This window comes from Lonchura striata, chromosome 11 (assembly GCF_050655825.1).
Source record: "Lonchura striata isolate lonStrDom1 chromosome 11, ASM5065582v1, whole genome shotgun sequence".
Taxonomy (NCBI): domain Eukaryota; kingdom Metazoa; phylum Chordata; class Aves; order Passeriformes; family Estrildidae; genus Lonchura; species Lonchura striata.
This window is the reverse complement of record NC_140713.1, coordinates 14,622,111-14,642,641: the sequence shown is the minus strand read 5'-3', so window position 1 is coordinate 14,642,641 and position 20,531 is coordinate 14,622,111. Positions and strand designations below refer to the sequence as shown.

Below are 20,531 nucleotides of genomic sequence, written 5' to 3'. Positions count from 1 at the left end.
GAGCTGCCTTTTGATCTTACCTCATCAAGTCAGTTACGTTATACTCAACAAATACACTATCTGAAATAACAAATTTAATAAAAAGTTATTTTTTGGCTCCTCCATGGATAGAAGACAGAATTGGACTTTTTACAAATTCATAATACCTGCAGTACATGAAAAAAATGTTATTCTACATTTTAGAGAACATCCAGGCTTACAGAAACAGTTCCAAACTGATCAGAGCTTTCAAATAATTTCTGGTGGTTTTATATTATATAGTTAAAATATGGCACTTACATGGTCTCAGAATACACAATAAAATATTTTACTTGAAATTAATCTAATTGGAACACCTTTCCACAATTTTTATCTTTTTTTGCATAAATGTCTTGCAAAAGTGGTATGCTTGACAAATGCTCATTTTCTTTAAAACAGCTTATTAAGAATTTCTGTTTAGACTCGGATCTAAGTAACTTTTCCAACTCAGAAAGATGATAATTTTCCTGATGTTTATATGTACTGTTTACAAGGAAGGCCCAAAACCAATTTCTCGTACCTAACATCATTAGACTAAATAGTTTGTTCTGGTTTTATTCAGTAATTACATACATACATACACATCAGAGCTCAGTTCAGTATTTTACTAAGTGCAGTTCTTTGCCATCACATGTTTTAGATATCAGACAATGAAATACTTCCTATAAGCACAAGAGCATCATTACCTGCTGCACTGACATAATTTAAACTAGAAGTAAGCACAGAATAGAATCTGAAGATTTTTCCAGGTCCTGAGTGCACATTCAAAATCAGTAAGATTGAGCTTTTAAAGACTAACTGCTTGCAAAAATCCTACCTATTTCCATCAGAGTAAAAAAACCTACCAAATGTGCATTTTAACATGTATTTTACCAGATAAAATTATACCAGTTAGAATGATATCTATGTATGGCTTTATATAGCAGTAATAGCAATGTTTTCCAATCTGAAAGTTGCTTAAACTTACTTTTTGGATATGAAAACCTTTATTTGATCTTCACCTCCATTTTTTTTTCCCCCCATAAACATATACAGGGTACGTACAATCATGATTTATCACTGGCAAGATCCAGTGCATGAAATTTCTGCACTCAGAGGACAGAACATCCATGATATGTGGGAGGTTTTAAGTAAAATCTCTGCCAGTGAAGAATGGAATCTCTTAATATTACAAGGTGTTTGATTTCAATACAGTTTTAAACCTTAGAAAAGAATCAACAAGATATTTTAATCAGGTACCTTTTCAAGTATTCACTGCATGAAGTACCAGTTGCCTCAGGGTTATGAAATAATACTAAAAACTTTATAATCATTCATTGATTTACTTTTGAGCATAGTATATCATTTGAATCCAATGGGAACATAAAGAGCTATTTGTGAGGTCAACCACAGTACAGACATAGCCTGACATGATATCGATGGCAAGGTGGAAAGAAATTGCCAAATACAGCAGATCAATACCTCGTTTCACTGTTACACCCTTCTGCAGACATAAAATATCTATCTTTACAGCTACGAAAATAATAATAATGAAAGTGGGAGATAAATGCTTCCCTCAAGGTAAACTATTTGATTAGCTGAGGGCAAAGGTGACAAGAGCAGTTACACTAAAGTAACTTTACAGTCTTAAATAAAAATGGTGGGAAGAGCAGCAGATAAAAAAGCAAAATGAAGCTGAACAAGTTCTAGGAGATAAAGATGTAATTCTTTTAGAAATTGGGGTAGAATGTATACAAAAGCAAAAAACTGCTACGCTAAATAAGGTAGAGCAGAGTTTCTTCCCATAATCAGACTCCAGTAAATAATCACAAGTGTTTTGAAATTGCAGCACTATAATTTTCTATCCAGAAAGTTTCAAATATATGTTTCATCTGTCCATACTTTAAATGCCATTAAATGCTCATAACCATGTTTTGCACTTCACTGGAGAACCTAACAGAATACAGTAAAACACTACAGTGCTTTTCAGCCTTAGCTGGAGGGAAGAGGATCATCTGACATTTTGGATGCTCTTGGTCATTACAGGTAATTAAATAATTTAAGAAACAGATTAATTATTAAAAGCATGACAGCCCAACACTGCCTCAGCTGAAGACTGCATAAGTTTGATCAGCCACTGTAAGGGAACAGAAATAACCTTTAGACAATCACTGTTTGTTTGACCTGTCTAGTTTTGACTAACCTGTGTCAGCTGAAACTGAATCTTCTCTGATGTAAAAGAAAAAAGTATAACAATTATTCATCAAATGTCTTCAAAATTTGAAAATAATATTGGAAATAGGACTTGTACTGCATCTCCAGTAGAGATGCTTCACTACGGTTTTATTTCAAAAACACTAATTTCCATCTGAAACTTCTAAGATTATAAACTCAATTCAGAACTAGAAGACTAAAGGGTTTGGGTGAAGCTACCTAGCCTTCTGAAACTGAATAATCTGCTAACAAGCTTCTCAAAATTTCTCTTCAGAAAGATATTAATTCAAACACCAAAATTCAATTCACATGAAGTTTTATTTTTCTACAGAAAACAGGCAGGATTTTCAAAACTCACTTCTCCTCATTTCTGTGGGCAAATTTAATTTTCCTGAATGCTACAATCTATAGAAGTATTTGAAAAATAATGTAAAGAACAATCACCACCTTTTTAGAAATTCATGTCTAACACTGGATTTTTAAATGACTGTTTTCTTTGTCTCAGTGTTGCTGTTTGAGAACATACTCATATTAACAACAGTCTAGGCTTGAAAACTAGAGTAAAGAAGCTGTTCACTGGGGAAAGTGGAATTTACCAGGAACCATATACTGTGTTCATATTCTTCCTTAGAACAGGGAGAAATGTAATGTTCTGAGGCAGACAAAGAATCACAATCCCTCTAAAGGTATTGAAACTCCAGTACTTTTTAGGAACTGTGAAGTCTCTCCAAATGATACAAGCTGAATTGGTTAAAGTATAATGAAGAAATAAAGCAGAGGGGTAATTAGATAGATAAAAATACTGTTTCACCAGAGCAAAAATCTAATTTAAACAACAACAAAAATTTTCTAAAATGCATGGCCTACCAGAGTCTCTAAAAATAAATAACCAGCAGGACAGCTTGCTCCACTTCTAGGATGCTCCTTGCCTACCATGGGCTGGCAGGACACCCATGGCTGTCACCCCTGGCTCCATGGCAGGAGCCCAGAGCAGTGAGCCCAGTGAAAGGTCAGCGTGCATGGAACCATCTCCCACACTCGGGTCCCACGGGTGTTGTGCACTGGGAACAGCCACAGCACTGAGACTGTGTGAGTTAGAGATGTGAGCTTCCATTTTATACATAGAAGACTATGAAAAAATAGACAAAACAGAGGGAAAAAAATAAAAGAAGCCTTCCCATATTCAGAATTGGGACACACAGCTCACCATGCCACTGTCTCATGTAGTGGGTCAAAGCATAGAAGTAAAGTGAAGACCTTTAGATCATTGAACTTCCCTAACACTACTCTCATCCACAAGAGCCTCCCAGGCCACCATCCACAAAATCCAAATTGGTGTTTTGAACAGCCATTCTCCTCACATCCTTAGCTCCAAGATCTTTGTAGATTCCAATATGTGAACCATAGATCTGTCCTTATTTACAGCAAAAAACAAGTGACTGAATGTAAAACAACATTCAGTAAATCTGCAGAGTCTAAAGTACCAATATAATTCCGAGCAGAAAGATAGACATGCACTTCTTAATTAAGTGGGTGATGTTCTAGTTAAAACAAAAAGACAACCCTGGGCCATAGCTAAGATTAAGCACATTCTCTTGCAAAGGAAGCTCTGACTATTATCGATGTAAAGGCTTTAAATCACAAAAAAACCTCATCTAATAGTCTGTATTCAATAGTAAGTAGAAAGTCAGGACACAGACTGATTTGGATTAACACATTTTCAGTTATAACAAGTAATTTTACAGAGGATTAGTATCTTGATGGTCTGATCAATACTAGGCACTGCTGCTATTACAGATGAAGAGAAAATTACCCCTCCAGTAATAAAGTGTGTGTCTCGGTTCTCCTTCATTTGCCGAGTCCATTACTGTAATGGTTCCAGCATTAGCAGCTGAGGCAATTCAAACAGCAGGAACGTGATGAATTTAAAAGCAAGAAACATTTGCCACTTATTCTTTCTTGTATTTTATTCTGCATATGCAAGGCTTCTACCCGACCATTTCCAATATACAAATCATGTGTGATGTGACTATCAACACTATTTCTTAATTATTGTCCCATTAATAATGGGAAGGTCCAATAATGTGATTACCACAAAAATTGCTACTGGCATATTGGTTGCTGATTCTGCTAAAACCGGCACACCATTTACCTAAGCAGAAATATGACATGACAAGAAGCTTATTTAACTGCATCTAAGCTGTTTCATTAATTTTCCTAAATACAATTTCTAAAATAATCTAATCTGTCAATTAGAAAATTTTGTTTTGTTTCACTCTTTTTAATAATGTTTTTTTATCTTAAGAGGTAGAACAATAACTGGAACCAATAAATCATTGTCATATTAGAACAAACCATGGTAACGTTAAAGTTTTTGAACTTCATTGTATGGTACAGGCACCATCTTTCAGCATTAATTCTAAAACCAAATCCTTAATCATGCTTTGAGAATAATTGTCTAATTTTCCTTGAGCATTAGTATGCTGAAGCAACCTGTTTTACCTTGTAAAGATGTATTATTTTGCAGGTAGCAAAGATAAGGATGATGGAGGAAATAAGACCTTCAATGATGTCTCAGCCAAAACTCAGTATATTCCTGTTTTCTCCTTGTAAATAAAATACATACAAAGCTTTGTGTTATTTAAAGCTTTATATTTCCTTGCCACTTTGTCCAACATGTCTCACAAATGTGATACTGCATATGAATGTCTTTGTAAAAGCCCTTGTGAATATTCAGATATGTGCACATTGATGCATTTATTATTTGTACAGCAATAAATTTATTGAACTGGGGTCCCAGCTGTGCTGGGAGCTGTACAAACATAACAGTAGTGTCTGTGGAATACATTCTCTGCAGTCAGTATTCACAGTAATGTGAATTAGCATAAATAGCTACATAAGGTAATTGTGAACTGGCTTTAGTGGTCTATTTCAAAGACCCATCAAGGTAATACCTTTACTTTAAAAGAAAATAATACTCCACACTAGCTGAGTATCTTCTCTTTCACCTGGTAAGGGCACAGGGTGTTAACATGCAAAGAGTGGTAGAGGAAGCATACACAGGAAATAACTAGAAGTTGGCCACTCATACTGAAACTTACTTTAAAAATCCACTTTGAATAAATAAGTCTCAAGAACATTAAGTCTTATATTAAATATCAACTTTTTAAACTCATCAATCAAGATAATAAGCATTCTAAAATCAGAAAGCTTTCTTCCCAAATCTAAAAGGAGCAAATAGCCTACTTAGATCACCAAATTGGAAGTTTGTTTGGTTTTACTTTGCATGGTACATTTCTCACCCAGTGAAAAAGAAGTGACCAACTCTGACCAACAGTGTAAAGAAAAAAAAATCAAAATAACTATAAACTGTATTAATTGAAATTCTAAACTAAAACAAGCAAGCATGGACAACCCTGCAATAGACTGTTTCATTAAAATGCCTTTTCAGCTAATGAACAACATCTACTCTAACAGTTCTGGTTTTATGCACAGAAGTAATATTGGCTTGCAACAGCTCCAAAGGTATCTTCAGAAACCTCAGAGTAGTTGTGTTTTGCTGTGCAGTTAAGCCTCAAGAGAAATAGTCTACAGGACATTAGCAATGCCCCATATGGTGTTTAAAACAGACAGTTAATTTCTGGCTATGTTTTTCCTACTTTTCTTTCAGACTCTTTTCCCAAGAATGAATTTGCATCCTCCTCTTGTCTTGGAACACCAATCACTAGCACAAAGAATTTCATTTCTGCTACACATTTAATCTTACTCAACCCAACTGAGTGATCTGCAAAGTGGAAATTGCTGTATGACAGCACTACACTCTACAGAACTTCTACCACATGTACTTGGAACAGAAATGTTCTTCTATAACAGCATAAATCAAAACATGCTATATGCAAGAAAATTTGAGCCAGAGAAAAGTTTATCACATATAAGAAACATGCTACATAATTAAAAAGCAAAAGCCATCAGTGGGATTCTGATAGACAGCATTTAACTGTACACAATTATGGCAAAACACGAACTTTTATTCAGGATTTAATTCTTGAAAACAAGAGACTTTGCCAGAAGACACATAATCCAAACCAGCTTTTTTACCCAACCACTTCCCTCTCAGTAGTAGGCCTCATAAATCTTACTCTCAAGAAGAAGTTGGGTTAACCTCACTAATATTTGGTTTGCTAAAAAGTATTTTAATCAGTACCTAAATGGAAGTCTTGGCAGAACTACTACAATAAAGACACTGTTCCTTTATCTTCAGCATTTCTCAGGTGATCAACATAAGCTAGGAATGGCTAAACCCAAGGACTCAAGGGTGACTTGGGACACTGCCAGGAGCCCAGAGATTACATCTCCAATTAAGTTGTAGAAAATAATCAGTATGAGGATGCTTCCATGGGGAAAAAAAACCACTTATGTTCCTTCTAGCATATACCCTCTTTTTCCCATTGCTGCTTTCTCCTTTGGCAGCCTTTATTCTAAGACATTCTACAGGCTCATTTTGCTTCACTTTCAATATACTCAGCTTCTCTCAAGCAGTACCCAGTTTACAGCATCCCTCTATGGCATTCTATAAGCATTGACACCTTTAAACTCTCTGTAAGAATTTTGTCTTTCATCCTTCTCTATCTGCACACCAAAATCGAGTTGTGTCTATAGCAGTACTCTTGCACTTGACCTTAAGTATTTCTCATGCATTATTCTTGACACCTCTTCAAGTGCCTTTCCTCCTATATAGCTTTTGCCAATGTAGTTCACAGCACCATCCTTTTACTCGTCACAGGTATCCTCGATTGATTATCTTATCAAGGGCCATTATTCTCCTAATGCAAATGATTCCCAAATACATTCAGGACAAAGGCCCTTGGACGGACAGCACAAATGTACAGGCTAAAAAAGTATGAGTTGAGTTTTTTTCTACAAGGTATTGGATGGGACATCTGCATATGTTTTGACATACATGGAAGGGGCAGAACACAAATGTAACACTGAAATTGCTGTCCCTCCGCAACTTGGGATAGCAGAAAGACAAATTACAAAATGGCCAGATAGTCCTTAAGGAATTGTTATGAAATGTACCATGGCAAAGAGGCCCTAAAGTTTTCTAATACTTAGCTGCAAACTTATTTCAGACCTTTTCCCTGTCTTTGCAGGGAATACTGTATTTTATACTGAATAGGAAATAACAGCAATACCAAAACCAGCATGTTCCCTGCTCAGGTATGTGAGATTAGCACTTTCAAAGGCATTTTCTAAATTTATAATGGAATTAGCTTTCCTTTCACTAACACCTCTAATATCAGTATCGTGCTTTCAAACAAGTCACTTACTGCTTCTCAGTACTACTGTTTTGTAAGCAAAATCAGCAGAAGTACAACAACCATCAAGGGCTGAAGTAAAATATTGTCCAATGTAGTAAAACAAGCCTTTCAAAGGCACCTGAAATAGCAAACATTCAGCACTCCCGTTTGCTTCCACAGAGAGTGAAATAATATTTCCAATGTAAGTATGTAACAGCATTGCATCTAAACACGTGAACAAGAAAAGAAACATTATAAAGCTCGGGTGGTATAAGAGACTTAAAAATATTTATTTAGGTCAGGCTTAGTGTAGAGTACTTATAAATTTAAGAATTAGGCGCAGTTACACAGTGCATCACCTCACTGTGAATGTTTCGACAAAAACAAACACACAGTCCTGGCATCATTTTTTCCACACACCACAGAACTCTCTTTTAAATTGAAATATCTTGCCCAGATGGCACACGCGGTAGCACTAGCTCCTGTTACCGCTGCAGGAGGCGCCCCTCATTCAGGGGCGGGGGGTCGGGCACTCCCGGTTAAGCGGAGCCCCGGCCCGGGCAGCCCCGGGGGGCGCGGGGCGGCGCTGGGCACACGCGGAGCTCAGCCCCGGCTCCGTGACCGCGGCGCCGAGCTCGGGGCCGGGGCTTCTTCCTTCTCACAGCGAGCTCCACGGCGGCTCGGGGCTCCAGCACTGGCGCCAGCGGAGCCCCGCACAGCCCCACGAGCCGGGCTGGCCACGGGCGCACACTCTCCTCGGGGCTGCGGGGAGCAGGAAGCAAACGGAAGGTACCTTCAGTTCTTTCTCCCGCTCCCCTGCTCTCCTCTTCATGGTGCCGCCTTAGCCGTCCGCCCGGAGCGGAGCAGCACCGCGGGAGCTCCGCCGGCAGCGGCCGCACCGCGGCTCCGGGGCAGTGCGCGGCCCCGCCCCGAACTCCAAGTCCCGGCAGGCCCAGGGCGGCCCGGAAGGGGAAGCGCCCGCTTGGCAACAGCGGCAGCCGCTAACGGAGCTCTGGCGGGGCTGTGAGTACCGGGGAGTTTCTCCTCCTCTGGGCACGGCGCGGGAGGACCGGGGCGCCGGAGCCGCCCGGGGCGCCGTGTCCTGGAGCGGGCGGTCCCCGGCCGGGCCGGCGAGCAGCGGGGCTGGCGGGAGCCGCGCTGCGGGCGGCGGCTCCAGAGCCGGGAGGCTCCGCACCTCGCTCGGTGGCCGCGGGAGGAGGCCGGGAGCCTCCGCGTTTGGTTCAAAGGAGCCCTGTAGCCCTGTGCTGTGTAGCGGGCAAGGCTGGAGCGGAGCGGAGCTCCCGTGCCCGGGGCGGGACAGCCCGGGCGGTGGAGGCGTTCCTGCGTGAGGCGAGCCTGCGAGCCTGCCCCTTCAGCCTGCCAGCCTCCGCCCGAACTGCGCGGCCGAATCAAACGTGGGACGCCTTGGAAAGTGTGTTGAAGGCAAGACACGGTTGATTGGATTTTTCTGTGTCGAAGTAGGACTTACAGGTCTGAGAGATGTTTCTTCCCTCAAGCAACAGGAGGATGTTGTGGTCGCATTTCCTAACATCTTCCATATCGTCTCTTTTTTTTCCCTGTCTGCCTCCCAAAACACACAGCTCTGCAACACATGACATTTGAAAGATGATATGTGTGTGTACTTCTACCAGGTTATAAATGAGATTATTTTGGTTACAAGACCAATAAAGTGCACACATGTATATTTTAAGGACTCAGTAGAGGGAGAACATAGGCTGGAAATACATTATGATAAGCTAATGTAGCTTGGTGGTCCCTCACACCTCTTTTTTTAAATTCCCTCTACTGGGGAAGTAGGATTTTGTAACAAAAGGATCATCTTGGCCATGTCTGGCATTCAAGTTAAAAAACCATGTTGAAACAATTAAGTTGTAATTCCTATGATCTCATTAGAAACCCCCTCTCTGGAAGTTACTTATAGCCCAGTTGGCTGAGAACTGTCAAAAATTTAAGTAATCCCCACTCAGTTTTGCTACCTTTGAAGGATGTTGATACAAAAGTACACTTCTGTGAATTACATGAGAATCCGAACTTAAAGAATGAGCTTTGATAAGTATTAATTTTATTAGTGTCAGACTTGTATAACAGTGCAAAGTTGTGTGCAGTTTTTTGTAGTAAATTTTCATATACAGGTGGTGATAGAACCACTTTTGTAAGTAGTGAAGTGTGTAAGAGACTTAGAGTTTCTTTAACTTTAGTAGTTATATTGAAAATTCTTGCTTATACCTAACTTGAAGTCCTTACAGGTTAAGCCCAGAGATATGGGGAATATTCCTCTCTTTGTACATTGAGTTCTCTAGTTTTGAGAAAGAATCTGTGCTGAAGTATTGTAGGGTATCCTTTCTTGGAAATAAAGCTTGCTTTAAGTTTTGAGGTTGAGGATGGCACGTGGATCTATCCAGACGCAAATACAAATTTATATCTCTCTCACTTTGTTAAGCTTTCTTCTAGGAGATGCTGTACTTTTAAGTACCATAACTTCTGTAGCAATGTTGCTGTACACTTTTGTCAGATGTAATTGCTTTGGAAATGCTTTCAAAAGTAATACAGAATGCTGTGGAGAAATCTCATATGCTTTTGGAAATAACGCTGGAACTGGACTGCAAGGAAAAGTAATTTTGTTTAAGTGTTTGTGATTGACACTCAGATAATATTCAAAGAGGAACTGTAACATATGTAACACATGCTTTGATGTTTGAAGTGTCCTCTCTCAAAGCAGCAGCGTAACTGGTGGTTATTAGTTATTATTAAAGACATGGGTATGTTACTAATCAGCCAAATAAGTTGCCAAGCCAAATTCTAAATCTGTAATTATATTTGGACTCCCTAAAACCAGGAGGCACGTTTGTACTATTTCTGTCTAAAACCACGGTATCTGATAAACCAAATTAATATGGTTTTTTTCATTTGTTTTTTTCATTTTCTTTTTCTGTGGCCCAGGACAGAAAAGATAGCTGAATGCTTAATTTCTGACACTTTGTAACGGAAATGAAATAGTTCTTCCTCTTCCCTTTGAAAATTTCACCTTCTAAGTGTTCAGGACACTTTAGATTTGAAGTTGCTTTATTGTGTCACTTTAAATCATGTCATGTTGCCAGTAAAAATTGGCTTTGTGTGGATGTCTGAAATGTTAGTTTACTTACAGCTCAAGTATTTCTGTGGTTTTGCTGCAGCCAGTAATGGATTACTACTGACAAGAGTTGTTTGTTTATTTGAGTGACAAGCATGTGTTGTTTTGTCTCTGTTTTAAAATAAGTAGATTTCTCTCATACTGAAGATAAGCAGGTAGATATCCATATTAAAGTTTCTTCAGCAAATAGTGAAAACCAGTAGTATTTGTCTGTGCCTGTTACTGTTCTGGAGTTTTTGAAGCCTGATTGTGATGGATCATAAACATTGTGGAGTCATGCTGATAAAATACTTGTTTAGATCTTGATGCCCAAAAAAATTCTCTGTCATTTTTGGTTTGTGAAAGGAAGGACATCTACATTCTAGAAAGGTAACATCTTCTCCTTGCTACCACCACGAACCAAATTTAGCTAATCCTCTGGAGGTAAAATGTCTGTTTCCCTTTGATCTCAGTTGCTGTAGCCATACTGGTACAGGGCCATATAATAGTAACCATAATAATGAACCTAGACCTGAGTGAAGCCAATGACTTCAGATAGAGATAGTTTAACAAATTACAAAGTGTGGAGGATTTTGTAAGAGCAATGCAAAAAGAGTCGAGGGTGCTGAGGAGCTGGATCCCAATGGATATGTGATTACATTGGTTGCCAGTTGTGCCATTGGCTGAGTGGTGTGGACATCAACGTCACAGAGTTGTATTCTCTGTCACTGACAGCATTGAAACTACAACCATATTGAAAGTCTACAACTGTAGTTCAGTTCACTTCTGTGGTCATGATAAGGAAACATTTGTTCCACATGGAAGAAAAATGTGTTCCTGTTTATTCATAAACAGTGAAGTCTGGAAATAATATTTTATCATAAATTTTAGTGATGAAAAAACCAAAAGATTAAAAGCAAGAGTGACTTGTTGGAAACTAAATTTCCATTAATCCCTTTTGTTTCTTTAGAACAAAGCCATAAGGGGAGTTATTTATGATGGAAGAAAAAGCTTAGGCAGCACTTTTGATTATGATTGAATTAACAGATATTGCATGGGATATCTGATTGTACCATGTTGCTTATGGCCTCTGATGCAAGTCTCTTGTAGCATCACTATTAATTTCCCAGTGCTTTCCTAGATGGTTTTGGATTGACTAAGGATTTATATCACCTCAAGAGTGTAACAATTGTTTTGGGGGTAAGACTGTCGAAAGACTTCACATCTCTCCTTTTCCTGTTGTTTCAGCCTTACTTGACTCTGTGACCAACATGTAATTTTCTGCACCAGAAGACAAGAAGGAAACAGCAGTTGTTAAAAAGTATGTTCATATATTACACCAAAACAAATGTAGTGCTTTTTCATATTAGTACTTTCCTAATCTCACTTTGTCATGTAGCTAAGCTTTCTGTTGCCGCAAGATAGAATCATGTTCAGATTTATAAGAATCATTCATAGGAGACCTTCTGTCTTAAAAAGTAATTTCTTTTATGACAGTGATTGAAAGAAGACTAAGAGAATGCAGGCAACACTGGAATGACTTCATAACCTCCAGCACCTGTTTTAATGAGTTCCATTCAAAATATGGAAGATGACATTGCTCATCTATCATTCAATGCCTTAAGCTTTTACCTCTCTTAAAATTAACAAACAATTAAAAAAAAACCCAACAAAACAATTAAACAAAAAACCTGTGGGTCCCCTTCCCACATCCACTTGGAAATAGGGCCTTAGCCCAAAGATTCCTGAAAACAGCAGAGCTAGAACTTCAGAAAGCTAACTGTACATATATTAAATAGAACTGAAGCTATTGCACAACAAAGGTGTATCTTGTGAATGGATTAATACTGGCATAAAATTAAACTTGAGAACTTCAGAGTTTAGATTGTTCTCTGAGAAATCTAGCTGAGATAGGAGTATTCAGAAGTCTGTCATTTCAGTGAATCTGCTATAACTTTTTCCTTTATTTCATATGGTGTGTTGTTCGTTCTAGTCTTAGTTTAAATAACAGATGAAGAGGAATTTAATTTGAATTTTGTTATCCCTAGATAAGCCATGCCTGTTGCAGCTGATGTAACTGTGGGGGACCTGCCTGTGAGACATACAGGTCTAACTCCAGCTGGAATTGAAGGATTACAAGGTTTGTACCAGCTGCTATTTATTACAGCTACAGACTTTGATCAGTGGCTTCTTTAGTTTCTTTCTAAAAGTGTTTCTGATGTTGCCACTCACAAAATTAAGTTCAAATACCATTCAAAATCTGGGTTAAATTGTGAAAGATGCTGTGACCCATTCAATGTTCAAGTTGCTTGTTATAAGAGGGGAATTGCTGTGAGATGCTAAAAACTGAAAATGTCACTGAGCTGTAACATTCATACTTCCAGAAGAAAAGAGGATTTTTTTTTTGCTGAATTGAGGACAAGGCCAGATCCATTTCACAAAATGGGCACCAAATTATTATGCAATTCTGCTGTGTTACTCAGCTGCTATTAGAATGGAACAACTGGGCTTAATCTTGTATCTGAGTAAATTTAAGAATTATAAGTTAATATTTTCAAGCTTCAAGATAATTATGTTAACTTTGGAACATATTAGAAAGAACCCTTAGGTAATGCTTATTTTGAGATAGTATCTTTGGCAGAACCTGGTTACTTGGTAAACTGCTACCTTTGTGTTGTCTAGTATGAAAACAGGTTGCTGTATAATTTTAATTGCTTTTTTTTTTAATCTCTAAGGGGAAGGGAAAAGGAAGTGATTAAAATTACTATAAATAAAAAAATTAACAGACTTGTAAAAGTGTAAAATATAAAACTAATTGTAAAGTTGGGGGAATTCAGTATTTCAAAATGAGTTTTGACTTGGCTACATGTTGTTGAATGTATTGAAGGTAATTTAAAGTTGTCTTGGTTTGGGTAGAATTATCTGCACAGAATATAAAAGCTCAACAAGCTAGGTAACAAATCAGTCAAGAAGAACTGAAGGACAAGTTTCTTCATGCACATGATGATCACATCTTAGTCAAGCAGCATGCAAATGAGCAAGAAGAGAAAACTAAAAGGTATTGGGGTTAATACTTTTATTTTAGCATACAGTAATATTTTTGTCGTTTAAAACATTAACAATTTGAAAATGCTGATTTCTCTCAGAGCACTTTTTAAAGCAGTAGCAAAAATCACTCTTTGGAATTAATTACTTTTAATTTCAGGTTATGTCTGTATACGTATGTCTTTGTGGTGGACTGTATTAGATTTCCATGTACAGAACTACAGTGCTGTCTGTCACTTTGGAGCTGGTACCTTGTGTTCAGAACTATGCTGTTAGAGTGTTCTGGGAACTGTAGAAGAAGAGGGTGTAGAAGCCTAATTATTCATCAGAAATTTCATTCTATAATCAAAACAGTGTATACAGTGAGATTACACCCCTATTATTAAACTTAGCGCTGTTTTGGCAAACCAGTGTGGGCTCGGCAGAAGTGTTCATGGTATTACTGCATTGCAGGAGGGCTAATTAATCCAAAAGCACCGTGGCTCTGTGCTCACATTGTGCTGTACTTTATTAAGTCATTAAGGTGTTGTCAGAAGATAAAAGATTCGTAAAAGGGCAGCTGAAAATACTGCTTCTGTAGATGGGACTATTTCATAATTTTTTAAAGTCCAAAGCATTCTTCTCTTTGACTCAGTACTCAGTGAAGCGGGAACAAATTGACCAGCATGACATAACTTCCATCTTTTCTGTCAGGCTGTTGTCGAATTCAAGATGGTGGAAGAGATTAATTGTTTGCTTATTCCAAAGGGCATTTCCTGTGTTTCTGTTAGATGTCTTACCAAATGCACTCATCATCCACTTAGGTAGCATTACATAGGATGTTCAGATTGGAATACCTGAATTAATACTTTATGGCACAGAAAATAAAAAGTGTAGTGTTTGCTAGAGAAAAAACTTAACTCCTCAATGTGAATTTCTTTTCCAGCATTCCTTGCCAAAACCATCTTAACTAGAAGTTTGGAATGAATTTGCAGTAGAAGAACATTGAAAAAACTCCATGTAAATAAAAAACCTGCTTATAGGCAAGTAACATTCTGTGACATCCTGAAGTTATTAGGGATTTTTTTTGTTCCACTTTTGTTCTTTTAAGTAGAAGCTTCTGTCCACAAGTACACAAAAAATAAAACATGCCCCTTTAAACAAATGAAGCATGTCCTTATTTTCTGTTTTCTTTCTGGGCCTTCAAAAATAGATTTCCTGTAAACTAGATACAGGTCTCAAAGATGTGCAACTGACTTTGTAAAGTCCTGAACTAGACTGTCTCATCAAAGCCACCTTTTCTTTCTTTACATGCCAAGTTTTTTGCATTCACTTCTGGGTATGCTTTCTGTTCATGCATGTTACATCACCCCCATGTGCCCTCACTGCCTTTTGTTCTAGCTTACCAATGTTTATCAGAACCAAGGGAAATCAAAGGTACAACACTTGAGATACCAAAAGCAAAATTTGTATCCTTCTAAAGACAGATGACAACCATACCCTCTGTATCTAATTATATTTTGCAGCTAACCATTCCTTCTCCAAAGCACACTGGAAATATTTGCCAAGTGTAAAATTGAGTATGGTAATGAGAACTGTTAAGTCTGTTTTTCCAGTGTATCTCCACCTATATATTTTAGCCACTTTAGATATGAAATATATATTTAAATCCCAAAATACTAGAAATTGTATATAATTGGAATGTTGCATATTATTAGCATTCTTTCAATAGCTGGATGTTCTGTGGAATTGTAGCTTTTATAGTATGCCCCACCACATCCCAAATCTGTAACTTTACTTAACAGCATCCAGAGGTTCCTATATAAGGTCATGCGTTAAAAATTACATTTAAGCACCATATGGAGTAAATATGTGTCCTCCCTTTACTAACCTTAAATGATAAGCCTTAGGAAACTGTTATTTGTCAGTGCTATAAAGCAGATTGCTGCACAGTGGTTTCAATTATCTTCAAAGAGTTCTTCACAGGCAGTAATAGTTATATCAAAACCTGAAATTTATTATTCAGGTTCTATGCTGAAGTCTTCACAGTGATTATGTTCCTTTCAGCAGAATGCTTTTTATGCTGACTTTTCACATTCTTTTTCATCTTTTTTATTATTTTCCCCAGAATGACCACCAAGTTAATACAGCTTGTTAATGATAAAAAAAAGTCTGAACAGGTTTGTGGCGGCCCCAAGTGGCTGGGTCAGGCCTGGAGCTGGAAGAAAAGATTGTACATTGACAAGAAAAAGTTAATGAGCTTGAGAAACAAAATGAGAGCCTCCCCTTTCAGCTGACCAGCAGCTCCAGATTCCAGGCCACAGACCCATGTCCATACAGCTGTGTTCAATCTTTTATTAGCAGTGGTCTCAGAAAAGTGAGCAAGGCTGCTGGTATGCCAGAGCACACAAGGAAAGGTGTAATTCACATTTATTAAAAACAATGGTTTATATCCCTAACAATTGCTTCACTGTAGCAAGTCCATACTCTTTTTTTGTTCATCAGTGGCAATAACAGTACTTGTAGGCAGATTGTTCTTTCCCCTTTTTCTTGTATTTATTTATAGCAGTCATGATAACTTGCTTACCTTTGAAGTCCTTATTATGAGATTCCACAGTAGTTGGGGTTAAACAATAGTTCAGATTTAAGAAGACAGTAGCTATCAGGCAAGTTTTCTAATAGTTAAAATCATTGGACTTCCTTAGTAAAACTCTACATGTTAAAGGGTTATAAAAGTAGTATGTGAAAAAGTTTAGTGTTTTCATGTTACAACAAAGTTTCACATCTGTAGTTTGTTTGCACATGTTTTTCTTTTTTAATTTCAAGGTTTCTTCTAGTTTCTTGATACATGTGTGCACAGCACTGCAGACTTGAAAAATCTATCACACGTGTGCACTTTGAAAAGCAAACACTACAGTGTAGGTATCTATAACAGTGCTTTTTACTGTTGAGACTTTATGCAGGCTCCCTCTCAGGCCTTTACTTCCTGTTGTTACATTTGGAAATCACACTTTAAAACTTTCATATTTCCATAGGAGCATTTGTAGAAGTAGTTTTACTCAGTTGTTAGCCATTACACTGATAATGTGTTTTAAAAAAACCCCAACAGCTAAAGCCGTGATGCAAACCTGAGTCAGAAGAATTTTCTCCTTAACTTCCAGAAGGTGGGTCAGGGTGGTGGTCAGTTACGCCCTCACACCAGTCTTCATTTTTATTACATTGATTCAGGTATATGATAACAGCAACAACTCTCATATTTTTAGATAATAATTGTGTTTGTTTCTACCAATTTGCATCTCTAATCTATTTGTAGTGCAAGTTTTGAAGATTTTCATACACCTGTGTTTTTACGCTTCATATCATTAATTGGGCAGTTTTGTTCCCAAAATAAATTTGTTTGGTTTTTATCTTAACAATGCAAAAAGAGAGTGGAAATATAATAAATTTATTCCAGCCCAGTGCTACCAGATAGAAGAGGGCAACTTGGTTCTGGGAGTGCAGATCAAATGTTGATATGCCAGAATGGGAGAACTTACTTTGGTATAAAAACAGATCCAGATCTAAGATGTCCTGTGCAGAACTAGGATTGGGACCACATTGATTAAGGCAGAGATTCTTAAACTGAAGGAAACATGAGGGAAAAAGAAAAAAAAAAAAAGGAAAAGTTGTCCATAGAAGATCCAGCTCAGATAACAATGTTCAGGAATTTCATGGAAGTTCTAGTGTGTCTGTCTGTTTTCTGAGGCCTTGTCCAAACCAGAGGGGATTCTGGTAATTTGAGTGCTCTGAATATGCAATTTCTTGAACATATTTTCTTAAGGTGAAGACTTACTAGAAATCTAGTAACTAATATTCAGAACTTGAACACAATAGCATTGTCTTCCATAAGGACAGAGAATGCTTTCTATAATATTCATTAAGCATAGACTATTTCATGTTTTTGTCTTGCATATGTCCTCGTCCTGCCTTTTAGACCAATGATAATAAACCAAACAGACTGATGTTGGGTTTGTGCTCTCTTTTTTTTAAAGAATACTGAACTCTTGGATTGCTTAGTCAGACACCTCAAATAATTTTTAGTGCAGATCAGAAAACATGAAGGACACTTATCCAAAAATAAAATGTCTGGAAAAATTCAGGAGAGCTTGGCTGTCTCTAGGGTATGAAGAGACAATAAAAATCCACAAAGAATAAATATACCTTACTGTATCTGCTTTGTGTTTGGCTGATTTAAAAATACCATAGCAAATTGATCCAAAAGATCTTCAATATAATTCTTGCAAAATTTAAGGTATAAGTTCATAATAGACAATTTAATGTTCATTACCCCTGAATGTGGAATCTAGCAATAGTAGCAAACTAGTGACCTTGTATAAGGGTAGAGTAGCAAATTAGGTGTAGTTGTGCAGTGCAGCAAAGTCAGGTAAACATGCATGCAGAATGTGTTTATAATAAAGCCTCTATTAGTTAAATCTTTTTTCTTTCTCTCTCTTTTTTACTTTTGCAAAAAATGCATGCAGAATTCTTCAGTTTTGGATGTATTTTACCCTTTCTGACTGTTTCAGTTTCAGACTGTTAACCTTTAACAGTTGAGTAACACAGTTGTGTTAAGGCTCTAGTATGGCATGATTCTGCAGTCCTTATCATTTGATTTCATTGGAAGTTCTCCTTGATGAGAAATATGTCATCAGTTCTTTAACTGCCTTTCAAGGGAGGGACCCCATTATTATGTGTGAGCATTCTTTTGTGCATCAGTGGTGCTACATAAATAATACATCACAATGTTTGCTGTTAAATTATTCACAGAGTCATAAGTCTCCCCTATTCAGAATTTCCTTTATATGGTTTAAATAGGTTAAAGAAGTTGTTATCATAAATAATGTCTCAATCTGTGCCTACAATAAATTCAGAAAATATTTAAAATATTTTTCATTATTTGAAAGTAATCTGTTTCAAGGAAATGTGCTTCATTTTTGTATGAACACTCTTATTCAAGTACAGTAGACAGAAACTGAAGATAACATCTAAATTCAATGTCAATGACCATATTTATGTGAAAACTTTTAAGGAGTCTGAAATTAAAGAAGCACTTCAAATTCAGCCTAAAAAACTCTTCAAATAAAGCCAGGCTCTAAAGTAGTGCAGATTCTTATTTATCTTAATCAAATTACTTGTATCCAAACCATGATACTTGACCTAAGTTACTATCTATGAGTTAAGTTCTGAAGGTATTTCCTTTATACTCTATTTCTCGTTTAAAACCTGATAGAAGATACATTAATATTTGAGAGTTTCTGTGTTTGACTGAAACTACTAGGAAATAAATTGAAAAATGTCCATCAGTACATATGTAGAATAGTGTGTGCTCTATAATTTTGCCACCAGAATACTTTATGGAAGACTCTTAATCATCATGTTTTCCAAGTCATGTATTTTTATGGTGAATTTACAGAGCCAGAACTTAAAGGAATCCATGAACATTATATTTAAGACACTTTGATTTGCTTGCTTTCTTGGGAGTGTGGTGACTGCTGTTTAGAACAGTCTGTATGAGTTGTTTTATTGCACAAATAATCATACAGGTTTTGTGCCATTCTTGTTTTTAATCTTTGTAGCTGCAGAGAAGGAACTGTCAATATTGGAATATTGGAGAAAAACCTGGACATTTGGGTGACCAATAAGGTCATCTTAGTTCATCTTTGTAGTTTATGTCTTTGAATTTTGATATTATTAGCAGCTTTTTCATGTGTTTGGTAAGAAAATGCGTGGCTGTTGTCCTGGTTCAGTGACAGTGTTGACATTCTTTAGGAGCTGTGTGGTACCACAAGGACTGGGCTCCCACCAATCTCTTTGCTGTAGCACCATTTGATGGCAGCCTGCTGTTGGATTTCTGCCAATCTTTAGGAGAACACTATTTATTTTGCTACATGTTTAAGAAGTTCTTGTGATTTAAATAGCTGTAGTTACCAAATAGTGAAGCAGCCACATTAGTCCACCATCAATAAGGAAGGCACGTACTGGTTATCCTGAGTCCTATATCCACAAAAAATCCTGTAATATTTTAAAGCTGCCTTTGCAGCTTCACTGCAGTTTCTGTCTAATACAAGAGCTACATAACAGAGCTGAGTTGACATGCAGCACTCCTTGAGATGATTATTGTAATGTGGCTGCAATCAATGTTTTTTCCCCATATTTAACTGGAGAGTTTGTTTGGGGATTCTTTCAGGAATGTATAAATCTGCCTTAAGGGACAAACTTGGCCTATGGATTATTAGACTAAACACATTTTAAGTAGAAAATTTATCTACAATTAGCTTGACTGTTCGTAATGAAAAGATGGCTGAAACCACAGCCTTGTGATTTGATGTCTGTGGTACACAGTGTGCAAGGTAAAACATTAATTCTAAATAAAATCATTTTGCAGGTAAGTATCTTCAAATTACTTAATAACTCACAGTACTTTCCAAAAATATCTTTAAAGCCATCCCAGACTGCATTTGTGAAACAGGTGTTTGCATGTTTGTGCTTTTCTTTTGTGTTTTGTTTAGCTGATTTTTTAATGAAAGAAGCTTATTTGCTCATCCGTTTTTAATTCCTTTGGCATTTTTTTCTGCATTGTTACTCTGGATTTAAACCTATTAGCTGTGTTACTTAATTAGATGTACATAGGTCTGTTAGATAGTACTGCACATTGATATTCTCTGCTTGGGACTGTGTCTTGGACATTAGTGTATTTGTGGTTGTGAACAATTAGCTGAAAAATCTTTTGTTTATTTTGCTAGACAGAGGGCAAGTGACCCTGAGAGGTTTAGTGGTGATATTTATTTTACTTGCTTGGTTTTCAGTTGGGAATATGAATAGGTAAA

At 37.2% G+C, this 20,531-nt stretch overlaps 2 protein-coding genes across 17 annotated transcripts in view; one reads left to right on the top strand and one right to left on the bottom strand.

The window, feature by feature from the left end:
- The window catches only part of FTO (FTO alpha-ketoglutarate dependent dioxygenase), a 226,295-nt gene extending 217,834 nt beyond the window's left edge, over positions 1-8,461 (bottom strand). For 8 of the 11 annotated variants that reach the window (XR_014957894.1, XR_014957895.1, XR_014957896.1 and 5 more), the window contains exon 1: positions 8,305-8,460. Coding sequence is in view for 7 of the 11 variants with exons in the window: in XM_021555037.3 (XP_021410712.3) it covers positions 8,305-8,343 (39 nt within the window). In the remaining 4 variants the exon portion in view is untranslated. Of the gene's footprint in view, positions 1-8,304 lie in introns of all 11 variants that reach the window. The other 3 variants (XM_085589602.1, XM_085589606.1, XM_085589601.1) reach the window with 3 other exon arrangements.
- Positions 8,462-8,465: 4 nt separating this feature from the next.
- The window catches only part of LOC110484420 (uncharacterized), a 91,645-nt gene continuing 79,579 nt past the window's right edge, over positions 8,466-20,531 (top strand). For 2 of the 6 annotated variants that reach the window (XR_014957900.1, XR_014957899.1), the window contains exons 1-4: positions 8,466-11,962; positions 12,690-12,781; positions 13,558-13,699; positions 14,612-14,708. The gene's annotated coding sequence lies outside the window, so the exon portion shown is untranslated. Of the gene's footprint in view, positions 11,963-12,689; positions 12,782-13,557; positions 13,700-14,611; positions 16,830-20,531 lie in introns of all 6 variants that reach the window. The other 4 variants (XR_014957897.1, XM_085589611.1, XR_014957898.1 and 1 more) reach the window with 3 other exon arrangements.